The sequence below is a fragment of the Asterias rubens genome, chromosome 12 (assembly GCF_902459465.1).
Source record: "Asterias rubens chromosome 12, eAstRub1.3, whole genome shotgun sequence".
Taxonomy (NCBI): domain Eukaryota; kingdom Metazoa; phylum Echinodermata; class Asteroidea; order Forcipulatida; family Asteriidae; genus Asterias; species Asterias rubens.
In genome coordinates, this window is record NC_047073.1 from 12,559,566 (window position 1) to 12,580,829 (window position 21,264).

Here is a 21,264-nt window from a genome sequence, read left to right on the forward strand (position 1 = left end):
ACTGTATCCAAAGTATCTAAATGGCCATTCACCTGATGGCCTTCTGTAAGCAGTTCCCCCACCCATGGTGGTGTTCCTTTCAAATGTACTGTTGCAAACATTAAAAGAGTTGGTTTATTTAACGTGATAAACAATTCAGCAGGTAATGTTTGACAATGTTTTTTGTTAGTATCGTTCTCAGAGACATATATAATAATTATGAATTAGTAAGATAGTGAATGGAAAAAGTAATCAAACTAGCCTGAATAAACTTTTGTCACTGCAAATGCATCTTACTTATTTATGTTGAGCAGGTGCAAGTATTTACAACTTCTTTCAATGTTGTTTCATTAAAGGAACACGTTGCCTTGGATCGGTCGAGCTGGTCTTTGAAAAGCGTTTGTAAACGTTTATTACAAAATGCATATGATTAGAAAGATATTTTAAAAGTAGAATATAATGATCCACACAAGTATCACTCAAAAACATCTTTCTAACCATGCATTTTATAACAAACGGTTACAAACGCATTTCAAAGACCAACTTGACCGATCCCAGGCAACGTGTTCCTTTATGATCTCTTACGCTCATCTTGCAAATCGTTAGTATCATTGTCTTTAATAAGATCTTGGCCTACTTTTCCAACACTTTTAAGCGGGCTTTTTAATTTCCCACATTGGTGTTGGACATGATTGGATGCTCTAAACCATCTGCCTCAAGCACAGAAACTACATTGTTTATGATCTCTATCTCTATGAAAAGTTTTACATTTGGTAGCAGGCAGGGACCAAGGAGAGTAGGCCCTGTATTAAAGACAACTTGTAAAGAATGCTCATCGCACTCTACTTGCAATGGGAATCATACCTGTACAATAGGTAAAGTAGCCAAAATAAGAACTCTCAGTGGCAAAACATTGGTTATGGTTTAGTTGGATACCATTATGTTAAAATAAAAACTTTGTATTAATTACTCAAAGGGCATGGAAACAGTGCCAGATTTTTAACAAGCATGCATTGTTTTTGGAAAAATTACTATACTTAAGGCATGATCAGTCACAACAGGAAACAATAAACACAGTGTTTCTACCCTGAAGACATGAAAACACCAATAACAACCTAAAGGGAACACTTTCAAAAAAGAGGCGCTATTCCCCAAACATTGTTTTATGCAATGTCAAGAAATATGATTGGGGCTGGGCCGGGCAAATTCTAAAATTAAGGTCATCAACAGTTCCTGATCAATGTTGGGTAATCCACTAGTGCTTAGGAAAAGCTGCAAGATTGATAGAATTATTACTTTTTAATGTTAGAAAATGTTATTAATGTTATTACTTTTTAATATGAAGAAAAAACAATTCAAAATGCATTTTTCTGTTTGGGGAAAAAAGTCTATTTTTGAGACAGTACTGTTAACATCAGGATACACTTGCCCAAGTTTTTCTTACCAGAAATAAAAAGACAAATTTTGGCCCTGATCAAAACCGAAAAGGAAAATATTCTGAGACCCCTGAAAAAATGAGGGCAAAAAATATGGTAAAAATGTTGATTTTGCAAGTTCTAAAAACATACTCTAATGCACGTTCTAAAAATAGCACAAGGGTGAAATTTATAGCAATATTTTTTTGTCTCAAGTAAAGCCAAGGATGATACTTTGTAGTGATGTAAAAGGTTTTATGAAATATTTTTGTTTTTTGGTGGGGTGGAGTTGTAAATATCAACTAAAAAAACAGTTTTTCAGACCCAAAAATCGGCCTAAAGTGGCCTAAACACAAATGAACTGTTACCATGGCATAGTGTTAAATTATGATTTGAAATATAAATGTTGTTTATTTGGACCCCAAGTCCCTACCATCCACAAAGTATAAGAAAAATATTCCTTTTTTTTACCGTGGACACGTATGTCGATATTATGTGAAAAGACCCTTAAAAAGGCATTTTTCACGTTTTGGGGAAAAAAGTCTAGTTTTGAGGCAGTACTGTCACAACAGGATACAATTGCCCAAGTTTTTGACACCAGATATGGAAATACCAATGCTGGCCCTAATCACAGCCGAAAGGAAAATATTCTGAGACCCCTGGCAAATTGACATTTTGGGGTCCAAAAATAAGGGTTAAAATGTCGATTTTGCAAGTTCTAAAAACATACTGTAATGCATGATGCAAAAATAGCACAAGGGTGATATTTAAAGCAATAATTTTTTTTCTCAAGGAGGGCCAAGGATGATACTTTGTAGTGATATGAAAGGTTTTTTGAAATAATTTTGGATTTTGGTGGGGTGGAGTTGTAAATATGAGCTAAAAACCAGTTTTTCAAAATCCAAAATCGGCCTAAAATGGCCAAAAAACAAAATGAGCCGTAACCATGGCAACGGGCTATATATAGAATTGAAAATGCAATTTTGTTTACTTGCACCCCAAGGCCCTTCCACCAACAAAGTATAAACAAAAATCATTTTTTGACCGTGAGCAACTATGTCAATTATTTACCTGAACTGACTCTTAAGTATTCTTGTAGCTTTGCAGGGTCTGGAGAAATAGGAAGAACTATGTAAACCTGCGGTACAAACCATTAAATGGGTATCTCCTTAAAAGTATACTGTTCGAAACGTCGAGACCCAACCGGCTCTTTTCAAAGAGCCAACACTCACTCCAAAGAGATTTACACATGGCTGTACCTGCAAGTTAATTTCTTTTATTATTTTTTTAAGGTTATTCCTATGTGTGTTTTTCTTCAACAGGACAGTGTCTTCACTTGGACTACGGACCATCATGCAATACGACTTGCACAGTATTAGGTATGTTGTTTCATCTAGGTTTAATGAGCAAGCTTCCCCTAATTCAGTATTCCTCACTTTGATCCACTTAATATGAAAATCACAATTTAATCAAATTTGTTTCAACAATTATTTGTTTTCTTCTTCAAAAATTTAGGTATCCAAATGTTAATGTTAAACTCGAGCGAAATGGTATAATATGCCCGAACTGTAAACATGTTGTTCGCGTAATAAGCTTGTGGTTGGTGTTGTGACCAAAACAATAACGCCAGGCCAGCGTCTCTATTTGCATTACGAGTGTATGTGAGGTGTGGTCTCCCAAGCCTTTTGTATCCATGCTTGGTGTTCACTGGATTAGTCCTGAAACTGTTTTTTTTCTTCTTTTTTTTTCAATTCTTGAGCACTTTCAATGCGAAGCAAGTGCTTCATTGTCTGATCTTACACATTACATAATAGAGTTTTTACCAATAATTGATTTCAGCTCCTAACATGATGCCCCAACGTCTCAATGTGTCTTCTTATTCTGCTGACGATTTATTCACTCACACATTATCATGGGAACCGGTAATGTGCCCAGCAGAAGGCTTCAGTATAGTGAACTACGTGTACATGTATGAGGTACTTGGTGGTCATGACAGCGATGTTGAACCAGTTGCAGTGGAGGGTACATCGGTCAACCTTAACTTGTCTCTTTGCACAAGTTATCAAATCAAAGTTGCTGCACAAACGAGTAAAGGCATCGGGAATTACAGTGAAGAATCCTACACGACTAAATCAATGGGTAAACCTCTTAAATAAGTCAGTTCGACATATTGTTACAATTATGTTGTGTGTCTTGTTCATTGTGAGTTTTTAAAAGTTTGCATTTAACCATAGTTTCAGTCTAAATGTAGCTGCCACAATGGCTTGCAGTGTCCTTTTCTCCATTGTGCTGAAAGTCAGTTAAAAATGATTCACAAACAGGTGGTCGCCTGGGAATACGGCAGCGACAAAATGCGGGGATGAAACGTGTAATATGCAAATACTTAAAATAAAATATTAGCGTTCAGCAGTAAACATAAATATTTCTACAATAAGCAAATTGCAAGGATGTGCATTATGAGGCTATTGTCATACATCTGTCACTGAAGAGTTACTGTGGCGCGTATTATATAAGGGCGTAAAGAAGTGCAACTTAACAGAAGTGCAAATTGAAAAGTATGTTAAAACAATTTAACAGAATATAAAAGCCTTATGATAATATGTATTCGAATAAAACGTAAAACCCTAAACCGCACACACAACCAAGTGTGTATACACCTGCAATCGTGAACCTCCTATATTGTCCCTCTTTTGTTTGTACGCTAACTTTTTTGTTTGCAACAGCACCCGTTGGTTTTGTACATGTTTTCCAACCACAAACCTTTACCGAACCGATGACCATTGTCCACTTTTGTTTTAGGTCCCCGGTTAAAATATGTATCACCTACACACGCAAATCAATTGTTTTTGTAAATGTTTATTTAAAGTTCCAGATGCTGTTACAGACTTGACCATCGGTCGCATACGGCATGATCAATTACGCGTATATTGGATAGCCCCTGGTACCGACCGTGACAATCCTTGCTCTGCCACTGACTACCTGGTGACCTATGAACTCACCAACCTGGAGCAGTGTCAGGAAAGTGATTATTTCGGTGGTTCAGTTATTACTACAGATACAACCATCACTTTCGAGGGTCTTCATCCATACTCTACATTCAGGATCAATGTCACATCCAGAAATGAAGCAGGTGATGGACCCATGGAATACATTTCAGAAAATACAACTGAAAGAAGTGAGTACAATTGATTGACGCTTTTTTGGATGTAGGCGTACTGTTAACCTATTTATTCCACCTGTCTCGAAGTGAGGAAGACTCTAGTGTTGGAAAAATGGGCGCAATTTTTGTTTACTCTTACAGTGTTATCTTTGTCTTTCGACCAGGTCTCGGGATTGCACCTACATTCAATAGCAGTAGAGTGACGTCCAGTAGCATCAACGTCACCTGGAACCCCATCCCATGTGGTAGCAGAGGAGTTCGTATCCTTGGTTATAGAGTGGAGTTGTCTCGGGAAGGGCGGAGCCGAGCTGGTCAGTCTCGGGATGTGCAACACCCATCTGAATCTGCACAGTTTGACCGATTATCCCCATGTACATCTTACAGAATATATGTCACTACTTTAAGTAGAGGTGGAGAAACATCGTTTTACCGTGGAGAAAAAACTGGAACAATAGGTACGTGTTGGATGGAAATTAAAGTCATTTTAAACATTGTTTAAAACAATATTCAATTAAAGGGTACTTTTTGTAGGACAAAAAACACAATGCCCAAAGATTTACACCAAACTTACACAGTTTGAAGATAATGAAAGTAGAAAGCTTCCCTGAAAATATTACGTGCTGAGGTGCTGTAGTTTTGGGGAAATGAGTAAAACAATGTCACGAACGTAATTTTCGTCTCATGAGACGAAAATTACGAGCATGTAAAAACGTATTTTCATCACATTGTTTTACTCATTTCTCAAAAACTACAGCACCTCAATTTAATATTTGAAGGGAAGCTTTCCACTATCATTACCTTCAAACCATGTAAGTTTTATGTAAATCTGTGGACATATTGAAAAAGTACCCAAATCCTTTAAGAGTGAATACATTAATAAAACAAATAAATAAATCCGTGCCTGTAGGCGGTCATTGTTTTGTATTTTTGTTTCGCTAAAACCCGTTTTATTGTTCATTTTCTCATATCCAGTAATAACAGTCCATTCATTTTGCATTACCATTCCATATAGCTCCAGATGCTGTTACTGGCTTGACAATCAGTCGAATACGCCATGATCAACTGCGAGTATCATGGACTTCACCTGGTACAAACCCTGACAATCCTTGCCTCGCTACTGACTACCTGGTGACCTATGAACTCACCAATCTGGAGCAATGTCAGGAGGTTGATGATGCCGGTGTTTCATCACTGAACACCACCGATACTTCAGTCATTATAGAAGGATTAGAAGCATACTCTACATATAAGATCAATGTTACATCGAGAAATGAAGCTGGACACGGAATTCAGATAACTAAGTCAAAGATTACCGGTGAAAAAAGTAAGTGTTTGTCTGAGTTGATGCATTTAGCAGTACATAATTGTTTATTTACGTAAAAGGTGGTTATATCTTTTTCAATATGGAATAAATTATTGATTATCTAGACGGCAATTAATATTTCCAAGTAAGAGTTTAGATCTTTGTAGATCACAGTCTGGCAGGTGTTCGATTTAAAACTAATTTGGGGATTTGGTTGAACGTTATCCATCCCATGTGAGCCATGAATCTCTATTCAGAAACAAACAAAGAACTGTGTTTTATTAACCCAAATTGTGTCTTGATATCTGCCACACGCGGCATTTTGTCTGAACGAACACATGTGGTCACAAAAAAAGAGTTTGACGTTTGAAACTACGATCAACTATTGCCTTAAAATATTTCATTCAGGCCCTCAAGCTACGCCTACATTCGATAGAAGTGAAGTGACTGCCAGTAGCATCAGCATCACCTGGAACCCTATCCCTTGCGGTAGCAGAGGAGGCAGCATCACAGGCTACGGAGTTGAGTTGTATCTAACTGGACACGCCCAACATCAACAACAGGTGGATGTAAGAGGCACGTCTGTACGGTTTGTCAACTTGTCTCCATGTACATCCTACACCATTGTAGTAACTACTTTCGGAACAGGCATAGGCACATCATTTGAGCGAGAAGAGACCACAACAACTATCGGTATGTACATAACCTATAAACTTTACCGATTGAATCTAAAACAAAGCTAAAACAACAAAACAAAAACTACAAGAAGCACTAAGAAATAAAGTCTCAGAAATCGGCGCGGATATGGCCAACCGAGACACGTTTTTGACCATTAGTGATTTTTTTTGCAGTTCGAGTCTGATTTGAAAAATATTCACCACTGACAAAAACGTAGTAGACTGTTCTGATAAAGCTAACTCAACGAGTGACAACAAGTAATGCTGCTTGATTGTTATATGGGAACTGCTTAACATGACCCGACAATGTTCAATCCCGTCTTTGGTCTCTTCACACGTCCTTCTTTATACATAGCTCCAGGAAGAGTGACCGTCCTACGAGCAAACCCAACCTCAGACGCAACCCAGATACATGTTACTTGGCAGAACCCAACTGCCAACAACTGCCCAGTTTCTAATTACACCGTAGAATATCAACTCACCAATAGGTTTGTATTTCATGATCTAAATTCTTATAAAAAAAAAAGGTGTATTATAATTATGCATATGTGTTTTTTTCTTTATCTCAGATGGATATAGCGTGTTTAAGGACTTCAAAGTTGGCACAAGCAAACTTCATTGACTGAAAGTACTTGTGTTTGTGTTCGGTGATATTGTATCGTCAGGTGTTATTTGCCTGTAATGCAATTGAATCATGTTTGTGCAATATGGTCAGCCAACCTATATTTGAACGAGTGATTGCTTAAAGGAACACGTTGCCTTGGATCGGACGGGTTGGTCTATAAAAAAGCGTTTGTAACCGTTTGTTATCAGATGCATATGGTTGGAGAGATAATTTAAAAGTAGAATACAATGATTCACACAAGTTTGCCTCGAAATTGCGTGCTTTTCCTTTTACTGTGCGAACTAACACGGTCGGCCATTTATGGGAGTCAAAAATTTGACTCCCATAAATGGCCGACCGTGTTAGTTGACGAGGTAAAAGGAAAACCGTGCAATTTCGAGGCATGTTTGTGTGGATCATTGTATTCTACTTTTACAGCATCTTTCTACCCATATGCATATTATAACAAACGCTTTTCAAAGACCAACTCGACCGATCCAAGGCAACGTGTTCCTTTAATATACGCCAGACGGCTTAAACTCGTCACCATTTACTTTGTTTTTGCAGTTACGGACGCAATTTGCTTAAACATTTTGAAAGGTAGCTCGAACTTTATCTTCTGAGAAAAATATAAACATGACCCAAATGTTATCTTGTTTTTACTCACCATTATTATTTTCTTTTTAATGTCGACTGATTTTTTGTAAAAGGGACCAGTGTGACAGTGAAGTAACCCAGAATCGTGAGCAGTGGCTCAATGGCTCCCAGTCACCAACAACCATAACTGGATTATACCCTCACTCCACGTATCGTGTATACGTCACGCCTTCTAACAACTTAGGGACAGGAGAAGAAGCATCAGTGACAGTCATCACTAATATTACCGGTAGGTTTTTAAATACAGGTTTGGTTGCCTTGGATCGGGGAGTTGGTCTTTGAAAAGCATACTAAACCGTTTGTTATGAAATGTGTTTTGTTTGGTGCAGGAAACAATCAGACCACTGTATATTTCCAATCGGTATGTTCTTTTAGAAAGGACATGGTGCCTATGAAACAATTAATTACCTAATCATTACAGTGTTTATGTTATATTTAATAGTCCACTGACTTCTCTGTTTTTGTATTTTACCTTTGTTTTCATTTTAGCACCATCCGGTGCTCCTAGTGATTTGAAGTCTATCGATGTTACCAACCAAACCATGGCTTTCTCGTGGAAACAACCAGAGTGTGGTCAACGTAACGGAATCATAACCCAGTATAATTACACACTCATTGACAGTGAAGAGGAAGTACTCAATGAAGATACAACCTCTGGGAAAGGAATAGAGTTCACTGGCCTCGTTCCCTTTACGTCATACACACTGTCAGTATCTGCCGATAATCAGTTTGGTTCAGGACCCAATGCCTCGATTACAGCTCAAACAGAAGAAGGAAGTAAGTAGTTAGGCCTACGAAAATATATCATCATTGTGTTTCAACAATTAAGTTCACATCCAATAAACAATTTAAATTAAAGATAATACAATTAATTGAAGTGACCAGTTAAATGAAGTGACCAGCAAGTGAGTGTCGGCAAGCACTTTTTATTAACCCAATTGTTTGTATCCAATAAGTGTATTAACTGTTAGCTTTTATGCAAAGACACAGATAGCGACCATGTGAAACAATTAATCTAGAATTAATACAATTGAATTTTGTGCTAAATTTGTTGTAACTTCTTGTAATATAAAAAAACATATTAACATTCAACCAGATAAACACCCCGACAATTAAACATTGATCTGCGAAAACGTGGATACAACCAAACTGCCTTCAAACAAATGAAGGTCACCAATTTTCACGCTTTTAAATTAATATTATTGGTAAACAAATTTGCACATCTTACAGTTCCTCTGCCCCCAAGCCAAGTCGCTTTTCCAGTTACGAGAAGCGACTGGATCAACGTAGTGTGGAACGCTCCTAGTCCTCCTCATGGCATTATCATCAGCTACGAGATCCGCTATTGGAAGACATGGTCAGGGAACCAAACATCGACAGTGAAAATCACTAAGCAGCTTGGTAGTCAAGGCCAGACGAAGAAGATCTCGAATTTGGAAGGGAGTCATAAATACTCAGTACAGGTAGTTACGTTTACATCAGCGGTGTCACCCCTGTACACGATCTTTCCTGGATGATTCAGTTGAATACATTTTAATAGTTGCATTTTTTTGTTTCATCTTTTTCTTTCCATTTTTCCGATTGTAAGGCGAAGTTTTTCGGAGCTTCAGTAATTACTTGCGAATATGACTTATTTTTAGTGATATACAACACATTGACATCATGACGTACTGAGCCTAAAAAGGTCGCCTTACCGAGCCTCATCCATGAAGTCGTCTAGAGAGGACATCGTGACAACCAAGTAAACCTTGGGTTTTAATACTTTCAGAACGAAACGACTTTGCGAGATAAATCAAGTTTTTATTTGTTTCAGCTCGACTGTGCATGATTATTGTGTATATTAAGCGTACAGCCAACAGCGAATATATCGATGATTTCATAGAGATCCTTAACAGTCAGAATTATCGAATCTTTGAATAAAATGGTTAGACAAATAAAAGTTGACGGAAAAGTTTGTCTTTAAAACAACATTCAGCAAATTAATAATCACAACCAAAATCGGGCCTGTAGTATTTATAACGATAGTGGTAGTAACCCCTCCATGATATTTTGTTAAAACATACATTTTGACAATTCTCTTTTAGGTCCGAGCTGAGACAAGTGTTGGACATGGTCCATGGAGTGACATTGCAACAGTTACAACCGACCCCGGAGGTAATAATATTTTGTTATTAAAATAATTAAATAAGGTCTCATTATTATTTATCTTGCAACACAGTAAGTTTCCCTATACGTGAACACTTTACGTTACACTTTGTCCACATCAAGGCAACAGGGTGTTCTTTAAAGACACTGTACACTATTGGTAATTGTCAAAGACCAGTCTTCTCAATTTTTCGTTGAAGTTGCGAGATAATAATGACAGGAAAAACACCATTGTCACATGAAGTTGTGCGCTTTCAGATGCTTGTAACCAAGTAAGTTTTCATGCTAATAATTATTTTGAGAAATTACCAATAGTGTCCACTGCTTTTAAAAACATAAAATCCAAACGTATACCGCCGTAAAAAGGCGCTATTGCAAACACACAAGGACACAGGCAATCGGTTTACTAAAATTAGTTTTTATGCATCTTCTCTCTCTTCTGTAGTGGACGCAGTAACTCAGATACCGCCCATCACCAGACAGAGCAGTCTTCTGATTATCGTTATCTGTGTGGTCATTGCTGCTGCTGTGGTCGTAGTTGGTGTAATATGTTACACCCGAAGACGTCGTAAACGAAGAAGACGGAATACTCTGCAGCATCCAGTAGTTAATGCTGGCCAGGAACTCGTGAGTAAAAACCTTTCAATGTTTCCAATGTTTTAAATGTCCCTCTCCACTCTTCAAAAGACAGATCGGAGTTGATAAAACATCTTTCTTCGGATGTCTTTTGCGAGCTTGAAGAAAGTCTTCTCGAAATATAATTATTGTAACGTACTGCCAGGGTCCTTCTACGCAGACAGAAAAACAAACGATCTCAAATTCCGTTCAATATGAAACACACTGATTTATTTAATACTTCGAGAAGGACAACTTATTCAATGCTCACTCACTGAACTCAACGTTTGGTCTGTCTACACAACTTAATCACAAACAATACATTGCTAGAAAGGGCGCCAAAACAACGCATCCGGTCAGCGCACCTGGATCATCTCTAATAATTATGTTATACAATGTTATACATTATCGATAGTTCGTCCAATCACTTAACAGTTCACCAAGAGTTCAAGCCAGCTGCATCGGGAGCGTTGTCCTCCAAGATCCGGCAGGGCCACTCCAACGCACCGGCGGGGCGTACAGTTTCAGTTCGTTACATTTTGTTCCTTCAAAATATTATTTCGTTCCCTCAAATGAGCAACGCATTAAGTTGTTCTTTTCGGGTAAACGAACGATTTGAAATATTGTTTTTTACTTTCACGTATGTAAGGTTTCCATTTACAACCACTTACTGTTTAGCTGACATTAGAGCTGACAGTATTCCTCAATAGTCCAACTTATTTTACTACACAATTACAAGGTAGTATGTGTAGTACCTTGTTTACACAGTCTCTATAGCTTGCAAAATGTCCATTGATAACCAACAATACCACCGTAACAAGCTGCTTATGATTTCTTGTAATATTTCACAATAGGTTCTTTATGAGAATACCTTACCACGCGAGGAGAAACCCAGTGCATTATCCCAAAGGCATGTCTCTCTTGTGCAGGAGTCAGTTTATGAACCCGTGGGCCCCGGTTCATCTGTACGTAGAGATACACGACCAGCACCACCACCAGAACCACAACCCACATACGAAGATGTTGGTTTGCCCATATGGGCTAATCCATGGAGCGTCTTGTGGGATGATTTGATGGTAGGAAATAAAGTACTTGGGAAAGGTCACTTTGGTGAAGTAGGTGATGGTGTTGTAAGAGTAAAAGGAGATCTATGCAGGGCTGCGATCAAAAAGCTCAAAGGTATGTCTTAGTTCACTTTTCATAGTGACAATTACTATCAAAGAGAAGTAGTTTTTACATACACAACATAAAAAAAACAATTTAACCTTGATGATGACAAACAATCTATCTCTGTGTCTGCAATGTTTTCCTTTACTGTGGCAGTTTGTGTATGAGCTACTTCCCTTTTTATATCTTTTGGGAATATCCCCTTCTTGTTTGTTGTCGTACGGTTTAAATTTTGCTTGGGTTTGCATAGACAATGCCAATCAAACCAGGGACTTTTTTGAAAGTAATTTTACGGTGTAAACCGAGAGATGTCATCTCTATGCTCCTTCAGTATCTCCGATGTTTTGACTTGAGAAACGGTAAATTTATTTCAGAAAATGCAACTTCAGCTGACAGACAACATTTCTTAGAAGAACTGAAAACTATGACTCTTCACGGAAGTCATCCTAATCTCTTCAAGATTCTAGGCGCTTGTCAACATGAAGGTAAATACACACTCAATCCATCTTGAGGAACCGGTCTTTCATAATATAGGTTTTCTCGGTCAAATTCGGCAAATGAACAGTCAATTTCATTTCCATCCATGCGTTCGAATTAAAGCTGTTTTGATGTTCCGGTTGTTACTGTGTTTCAAATTCAGAACTCGACCATGCGTTCGAAATAAAATCGAATGCCCTTTTCAGTAGCATTCGATTCCGAGCGAAATCGAATAGCTTGGTGGTTAAAATGGCTGCTTATTTGCCGAATTTGACCGAGAAAACCTATATCAACTAATTCTAATATTATATTATGTTCCCTGTCTTGAACAAAAAAAATTCGCTCTGGTTGACTCTACAACCACGGCCAGTATTTGTCTTCAGTGATAGGACAAAGTACATTATCCTTGTCATTTGTGTTATGAATAAATGATTCAATGTATTTTCATTTTGAAATTACAATTTGATAAAAAGGTGCGTTCTTATGAACAAGAATACTTCAGCAATGGAATTGTATGTAAGCGTTTGACAAAATAAACTTATTGTATTCATTTGTTGTTGTTCTCAATATTTGTTCAAGGTATATTATACGTAGCTATGGAGTACTTATCCAACGGTGACCTCCGTTGCTACCTGAGGAAGGCTCGATCCATGGAGGATGATGGTCAAGCATCGCTCTCTCCTCAGAAGCTGCTCCAGTTTGCTCTGGATGTGGCTAAAGGAATGCAACACTTGGCTGCACATGGGGCAAGTATACAGTTTTCATTGTCTTGCACACAAATCAAACTAATTCGTCGTTGAGAAACAAACTACGACTGTAATAATCTCAGTTTGGAGCATTAGGCTCAAGTATTTTCAATCAGGATTTCTTATGGAATACCTCTTTTACAAATTTGTTTAAATACGTAATAAATAAACCTCACACCCGCCGCCAAGCTCAGTCTCTCTATTTTTTTTTTTTTTTTTTTACATGGCATTTTAGGGACTCACTTGTTTGAATATAATGTTGTTTCAACACGGCCTCATATGTAATCTCATTATTGTTATGTGTGGTGTTGCAAGGCTGGTTTATAATGCGCTATATAAATGTATAACAAATTGTTTTATTTTGTTGTCCCTTCCTTGAAAATGCAAACTACGATAAACGGTCATGTTTAGACCTTTAGAATAATATTGATCATTATATTCCATTTTACAGGTGATACATCGTGATTTGGCTGCAAGGAACATTCTCCTCGATGATAATCTGGTTGCCAAGGTTTCTGACTTCGGTTTGTCACGTGGAGAAGACGTTTACGTACAGACTTCCAAGGTACTCAACTTTACATTCACATACAAAGACTGCACTAAGTACCTACACACATGTAGCAGTCGAACCAACCAACATTTACTACCTCCTTTCAAATGCAAAACACTATCAACTCATCAGACTTGCTCTGAAAAACTTCCAAACAAACTGGCTGTGAAGGGATTTATTGTTTCAGTTAAAAAATTATTCATCAAGTATTTTTATAAATGATTTATCTCCGTATGAGGTTTTTATTAGCTCTTGGTAAATTGTACTTTTTTTTGTAGACTCGTGTCCCTACTCGCTGGTTGTCCCTGGAATCACTGACCCACCAGACGTACACCTCGATGAGCGATGTGTAAGAAACTTTTTCTTGACCAAATCATAAACACTGCATTAATGTTTTTATGGAAACCATTCGAATTATGTTAATGTGCTTGTTTCATTGTGTTCGATAATGTAGACTCATATGAGGTCTTTCTCATCTCCCTTTCTAGTATTTGTTCACTCTCTTCACAGACTTGAAGAGTGATGTGTAAACAAACGTTGTAAAAGTAACAACCTTTGTAAAGTACAACCGCACAGTAGTGTGAACCGATCGATTAACGTTATCTATCAATGTTGCTTGTACGTGTGGTTGATTTTTTTAAGTGGACATTTTTTACTGAACCAAGTGACTTATTATATTATTAATATTGATGCAATATGTTTACACATTAGGTGGTCCTTTGGAATCCTGCTGTGGGAGATAGCCACACTCGGTAAGATTCATACCACTTTTAGTAATAGCCTGTAATATTGAACTAAATATTCCACATATAGTTTAACCACGTTGTCATTATTGTTTGCATACCAAGGTGGGACACCGTACCCTGGTATCAAGACTCAGTTCCTGACATATAGATTGCAAAATGGATACCGTATGCCTAAACCGGGCAACTCTGATGCCAAAATGTAAGAGAATTTCATGGTTTTGTTTTATAAAAAGAAGACCCGAAAGAGGGATGAGTGAAATCATACATGTAACCATGCGTAGGAAATCATCGGATGATACCAAGTGTGATGGAAGTCGATATCAATCTTGAAAGTTTGTTGTTAGGACTTAGACACATTGTAGTATGAAGACCCTAAAGGAACATCAATTAAATGTTAAAACAAAATGTCAATTTCATCTCGCTACCACGAAATATATAATTATTTTCCAAACAGTTGTATGTCGAACAATTTTGGTATTTTGATTTGAACAAGAATCACATTATGGCCAAGGGTTTTAAATTATGCTTGTCGGTTGACTTGATTAATTGAACAGTTACAATTTGATGTTGAAGTGCTGGCAGGATAATCCAAATGATCGACCATCCTTCAAGAAACTTGTTTCTGTCCTTAAAAAAATGGCAGACAGCAACGCGGATCAGGTAAGACTAAAGTTGTAGAACTGAATGTTGTTTAATTAAGTTGAATTAGTTGCTCTACTCATAGTGTATAAAAAATACAAAAAAAAATAAATATATTTAATTGAGCAGCAACGGATAACATAATAATATAACAAATGGAAAAACAAATCCCCCCGCAAAAAAAAAAAAAATCTTCAAAAGGAGATTGTATGTAACACAAGCATAATCCCCAAAAATTAAGATTCATTGATAAGTTGGGGAGGTAGTGCTTTCTGCTCTACCGGCCAGGCTTCAAGCAAACACCCGATAGACTGTACAGGGGGTGACCCTGATTCAGCAACAGGAGTAGGTGGCGACAGCGCCAGGCCTGGAAAATAGTTGATTGTAGCCCAATTCTTGAAGCGGCCTCCGGGCCTTGTGTGTCAGACGACTTGCATTACAAACAATTTAAAATAAAACAAATCTCTGAAAGATATATATAATATGCGTATATTTTGGATTTAAAACAACGACCCTGCGTATTATCTAGCGGATATAACACAGAAACGGACGCGCCCGTTAACGAGGTCTTAACAATTCGAAAATACTTCAATACTGCGTCAAGGCTGTCTTTAGACAATTGATTGCAAATGCTTCATTTCGTATAGCTTATTCATAGAGATGAACTGTAAAGCTCTGTTTATTTATTTACAGATCTACATCCGTCTATTACCGAGTTCGAACAAGTATTTGTACGAGAATATACACCCGGAGTTCGACGACAACTAACTTGATTTTTCAAAGTCGCATGGGCACCGTTTGACACCTCGAACCGATAATGTTTTTTTTTCCTAAACCTCCAAAAACAATCGACTTTTTGAAGGAATGGACACCGTAACATTAATTTTGCTTCTGCTTATCGTTGTAACGCTTCAAACTCGCTGTTAAAACGCGTATAGTTGGCTGAAAGGCTGAATCAAAATGCTATTTGGTAGCACATGTATTGTTTTACTTTCCAAAACGCCATTGTAAGTTTACTTAGATAATTAATGACAAATAATTTATAAAATGTTTTAATTTATTTTATTTTTTCTAGAAATAGTACCGTTTCATTGATGTTAGCCATACACAGTTGAGTGTTACATTCGATCTTTTTACTTGATCTGTTTTTATTTGAAAAAAGGAAGTTTATTCTCTGAGGACACAAAAAATCACAACAGTACATATTGAGTTGGCTTATTGGTATCAACTTCAAGTGCTTAGTTTATTGAACCATGTCAAACCACATTTTTTAATTACCAAATGGGAAAAAAGTAACTATTTAATAACAAACTTTATTGGACAATTATTTGGAGTTCAAACACTGTAACAGTAATACTATAGAGAAAAATTTAACACCGGTCCGCTGTGAAATATACACAGAATGCGAACAATGCTTTTTAAAACAACATATCTTGTAATACTCGATTATTGTATACGACACCTGTAAAATGTATGCTTGGGATTATTTGTATTGAAGTTTTTGATCGTTGTTTTCAGATTTTGGTTTGTCGTCCCGTTTGTTTTTCAGTACGCGCTAGTTTTTGACTTGTTTGCGGGAGTTCGTTACTTTGGCAAATTATAATGTTATTAAGACAATGAAATGGGTGGAACGATGTGAAATCGTCAGGGTTGTGGTCGTGCGATAATGAACTTAGCCGAAGACGTGGTCTTTTAAATCGCACGGACACGACACTGCTAGGTTTTAAGCGAAAGTCCAAAGGTAACCACTCTTTAATTTCCATTCTTTAATGTCCCTCTTCGTAATAATGAGTGTTACAATTATTATTATAACACCCTTACAAATATGTGATCCCCGGACCGTTCCATTTTCCATCGGCTGCGCCTCGGGGAAAAAAAAAAACGCTCCGGGGATCACCTCGGGAGTCGTAGTTTTAACCATGGCATTCGAAGCAGTCAATATGTGTATACTGGCAATTTGTAAAGCCTCAGGATTTTCAAATTATATCACGTCTCCAGACTCTGTTTCGCCGAGGTTCAAAATGCACGCGACGCTCATACATGGTTATGCGGACGTATGTAGTTTTAATCAAATAGCCATGATTGAATATGCAATCATGTCCGCCGGACGGTTTTGCACATGCAATCGTGTCCGCCCGGACGCTGCTGCATAATATGCAATTGTGTCCGCCCGGAAACATTTGCATAATATGCAATTGTGTCCGCCCGGACACATTTGCATTATATGCATTTGTGTCCGCCCTCGTGCAAAACCGTCCTTGCAGTAAATTAAACGCCCTTGGTCGACGGAACATGTTCGCCATTTTTGTTACAGCGAATTAAGTGCATATAATGAATGACATGGGAAATGTTCGGCCGTTGGGTATTCGCTGAATACCCAACATAAAAATACGTGAATAAGTATGCTGCATGACGGATACCGGCGCCTTATAAATTTTCATTATTATTATTATACGTAGGTTCAGTGCATGCACGCTCGCTTACGCGCGCACATACATGTACAGTCACGTACATGTCCACCGGACGGTTTTTGCATAGCCCCGGACACGATTGCATAATTTTGCAAAAGTGTCCGGAGCGGACAGTATTGCATGGCGAACACAATTGCATCTGACACCGGCATGTAATTATTGCATGCGTTTCTCATAAATTAACGCCAACCGTCAGCTCGTGCGCCACGCGTTTGTTTAAACACTTCTCATCATGTTGATGTCGCATTTTCGCACATAGCAATGTCATTTCCTCTCCAACCAATTATAGTAGATAAACTGTTATATGTCTTTATGAATCTTATATATTGCAATGTTTATTAAAACACTAGCGTTTGTTTTAACAAAACTACCACAAAAACTCGGTCTGAAGTATGTACGTCAAAACAAGAAAGTCATCATATAGATCCATTTATCTTCGTAAAAAGATGCACCAATAACGTGAATGGGATGTAGTTCAAATGAATTTCAACAGTGGTCTGCTTGAATCAATAAATTAATAAGAAATTAACTATGTACATTTATAAGTGCTGATAAAAAAACAATTGTGTTTTTGATATACACTTAATGAAGACTACATCAACTAGTGTGTGTTTATGTTCAATCTTGGATCAAGTAATATCCAACAAATGAAACTATACCCTAAATGAATTTAGTTATCTTCCTTATGTTGATTGGCATTACCTACTTGTTTTTTTTTTACTCGTGAAATAATAGCTTGTTCGTATCACTGACAATAACATAATTAAATATAATTAAAGGAACGTTACATAATTGGTAGTAACAAAAATAGTGAAGATCACAGATTTACATAAAACTTACACGGTCTATTGATGATAGTGGAAACAAATCCCTTGAAATATTTCTGTCTGAAATGTCAAATTTGATGAGAAACAAATAATTTAATTTCGCGTTTGGAGTTTATCGCTCAGTGAGCGTTTTATTCATTTTTGTTTTGGGATCGATGCAATGTAAAATTTGTAATCAGTTTTTCACTATTTTCTCGTGACCCAGATGGCCGATCGATCTCAAACTTTGTCAGTTTATGTATATGGTGGATTACATAAAGTGCTTACACTGCCAGCAACCTTTTTGCTAGCAAACCAATTTTGTAATGTTCCTTGACCTAGAAGTTATATACTAAGTAAACCAACGAACGTAGGGAACAGATGTACAATCAAACAGGAGGAAAATAAACTAGCATCTGATGAGAACATAAAGGACCAATGGCCAAAGGGTAAATAGCTGTATGATTAAACATGAAGTTTCGCTAGTGAATAACTCAGTGCATTGTTATAGTTTAATAACATTGAATTAAAATTAGTGTACTTATTGGAAACGTTTCGACAATTAGCCAAATGTAGAAATGTAGTTACTACTTAAATAAAATAAAAACAGCAGCAAAATAAACAGCTAATAATTAAATGAAGGAACAACTTTGGCTATTTTCAGTTCTCGCAATTTGGGTTAATTTAAAACGGTAATAATAACGGGCAGTTCCTACTTGACTTACACCCTGACCCTTTATGTATTTATTACTAATAAAACTTTCGGCACAACTTTACATTATGCAGAAATGCCGCGTACAATTTGCGCGAATTTTATCAATAATTCCTTGCAAATAGTCATGAAACCACTTTGCTGCGCAGAACAAATTTACCACTCGAAGCCCCCCAAAACAACAAGTTTCCCATGAAAATGGCGTCAATTTCCTTATTGTTACAACATCGTATTCGTTTATATTTTTAGACTTGATTTAAGGTCACTGTTTTCTCTAGAAATGTCAATGTATTTTCAAACTGCGGCTTATTTCATAATTGTATGATTACAAGTTTGGTGTTGATAATTGGGGTAATACTAACCTGCTGCCTGCTTTGATCCAGATTGAATCTGAGCGTGTTAGTTGGTTCGTAATAATAATAATACAAAGTTATCAAACTTGTGCCAAACACGAAACTTGCCGCTGTTTGGAGGAGATTCTGCCCCACTATTCTTGAGATTGGATATAGGAAACTCCGCCTCACACGTAGGAAACGACTTTATCAAGTCGTTTACCTATGCATACACACAAAATGCTGTTGTTAGTTTTAAACAAAGCGAACTAGTAAAGGACCTGAAGATAATTAAATGAGCGACTGCGTATGGTTTTGAGTTTATTCACATGACATGTTTAGCGGATGGGCATGTGATTTCTTTCAAGCCAACCCCCCACCTTACGGCGAACTGTGTACAAAGTTCTTTTGAAAGCGCCCTCTTTTGATTAAATTTCCTCCAGTGCATGCTAATTTCCCATGGGGACATAATCTCCAAAATAATGTTGATGAGGGGCATTTTATTGTGTGGTTGTTAAAATAAATGTCTAGAGGGCGCTGTGTTATCACAGCTGTATGATTCTCGTTGGACCAAAAATGAGCTGTCTCTGCCCGGGGGTCCCGACAAAATCACTGACGAATGAGTTTATGTCTGTATTTGGGTGATTTCAAGGTAATTCCTGAGAAAGTCTTTGTACGCAGTCCTTATGAATAAAGCTACACGTCCGTGAATACGTTCTTATGCAGAAATCCTGTTTCAATGGGCGTGTAAGTCCACACAAACGTTTTGTTGTTGGTGTGTGTACATGCGTCAATGGTTACTGCCAACGGCAAACTTCAAATCGTCATGGTGGCCTACTCAAATCAATTCATGACTTCATCACTATCTCAAATGAGAGTGGTGTCTTACACACCAGCACTATGGGCTAATTATGTTAATATGGCATTTGTAAATAAAAGGTAGACATCCATCACTTGTTTGTTGGGGTTGGTGTGTGTACATGTCAATGGGGACTTGTGCGTGAGAGTGCAGGGTCTTTATATACAGATTTTTGTTTCAAGACAAATGTTCCTCCTCGTGGCTTATCAGGAAGTTCCAGATGTCTATCGCATAATTTACTTGATTTGGCAAAAATGTTTTTTTTTTTCTTTGGTTCTCCATTACTATCATTGTGAGCAATGATTGTTTTTTGTTTCGTGTTCTTTACAGACAAAAAACTGTCGATTTTGGATATAAGTTTGTGGAAAAGTGTTGTTTAAAAGTGTTTTCATTTCGTGTTTTCTAATCTGAAATTTACACGCGTATTCAAGTGTAAATCTGTTTAAAACCTAGCCAGACTAATTAAAGATACATGATAATGTAATGTATTGCAATTTAAAAAAACCATAGCCGAGATTCTTGTTATGATAGCATCTTAAAAAAGGGTAACATGCATCAGGATTACCTCCCTTTTCCATGGAGAAAATACCAAAGTTATAACGACGATTAAAGAACTAATTGTTAATAAAAGTAAACAATAGGCAAGTTTGGCAGCCGGTCAACTTGCACAATCGTTATTTGCAGAAACAACCTAATTATCCGTTATTGGTTAAAAAAAAGAAATATTAATATCGACTGCATTTCCAATTCTATACGATGTTTATTTTTATCTTTTTACTGAAAATGTTGCACGAAGTCTCTCTGCGCCCGGTGGTTAGAAAATATTTTTGTTTGCACTAGGGTTGAAATATTTCCGTTGAAACAATAATTATGTATGTAGGTCCAAAACTTTACGTCGAGACGAAAAACTTCCAAATCTATTATTTAACTTCGTTAAATCGCATGACAGAGCCAACCATATCGACTTTGAATTAGCAATAACCATAGCTTGAGATGATCGCAGGCCAATTTCAACCTTTATCCTACACCACGAACTACTTAAGCATTATCAATGGGAATGGTTTCAAAAGTGCATTATAAACAAGTTAAAATACCATTTCGGTTGAAAGCATTCCGCTCAGGTAGCTGTTTAAGCATCTAAGTATCTGCATGCTTCGTCACAACGCATATCAGTACTATTTGTCCCGACCGGTACATCCAAAAA

The 21,264-nt window shown here is 37.2% G+C and overlaps 2 protein-coding genes across 2 annotated transcripts in view; both read left to right on the forward strand.

Annotated features, from left to right (window-relative positions):
• Positions 1-7,156, forward strand: part of LOC117297760 (protein sidekick-2-like) — a 49,825-nt gene extending 42,669 nt beyond the window's left edge. The window contains exons 5-11 of the mRNA XM_033780909.1: positions 2,717-2,773; positions 3,234-3,533; positions 4,261-4,569; positions 4,719-5,009; positions 5,567-5,878; positions 6,266-6,550; positions 7,104-7,156. Coding sequence (XP_033636800.1) covers positions 2,717-2,773; positions 3,234-3,533; positions 4,261-4,569; positions 4,719-5,009; positions 5,567-5,878; positions 6,266-6,550; positions 7,104-7,156 — 1,607 coding nt within the window. The remainder of the gene's footprint in view (positions 1-2,716; positions 2,774-3,233; positions 3,534-4,260; positions 4,570-4,718; positions 5,010-5,566; positions 5,879-6,265; positions 6,551-7,103) is intronic.
• Positions 7,157-8,403: 1,247 nt separating this feature from the next.
• Positions 8,404-16,748, forward strand: LOC117297761 (tyrosine-protein kinase receptor Tie-1-like; the record flags this gene model as incomplete). Its single annotated transcript, XM_033780910.1, has 13 exons — positions 8,404-8,572; positions 9,026-9,258; positions 9,880-9,949; positions 10,386-10,567; positions 11,410-11,734; positions 12,097-12,207; positions 12,779-12,945; positions 13,397-13,510; positions 13,774-13,844; positions 14,207-14,247; positions 14,344-14,440; positions 14,796-14,901; positions 15,574-16,748. Coding segments are annotated over 13 exons (1,761 nt in total), but the record flags the coding sequence as incomplete, so codon positions are not given.
• Between the last annotated feature and the right edge of the window lie 4,516 nt (positions 16,749-21,264).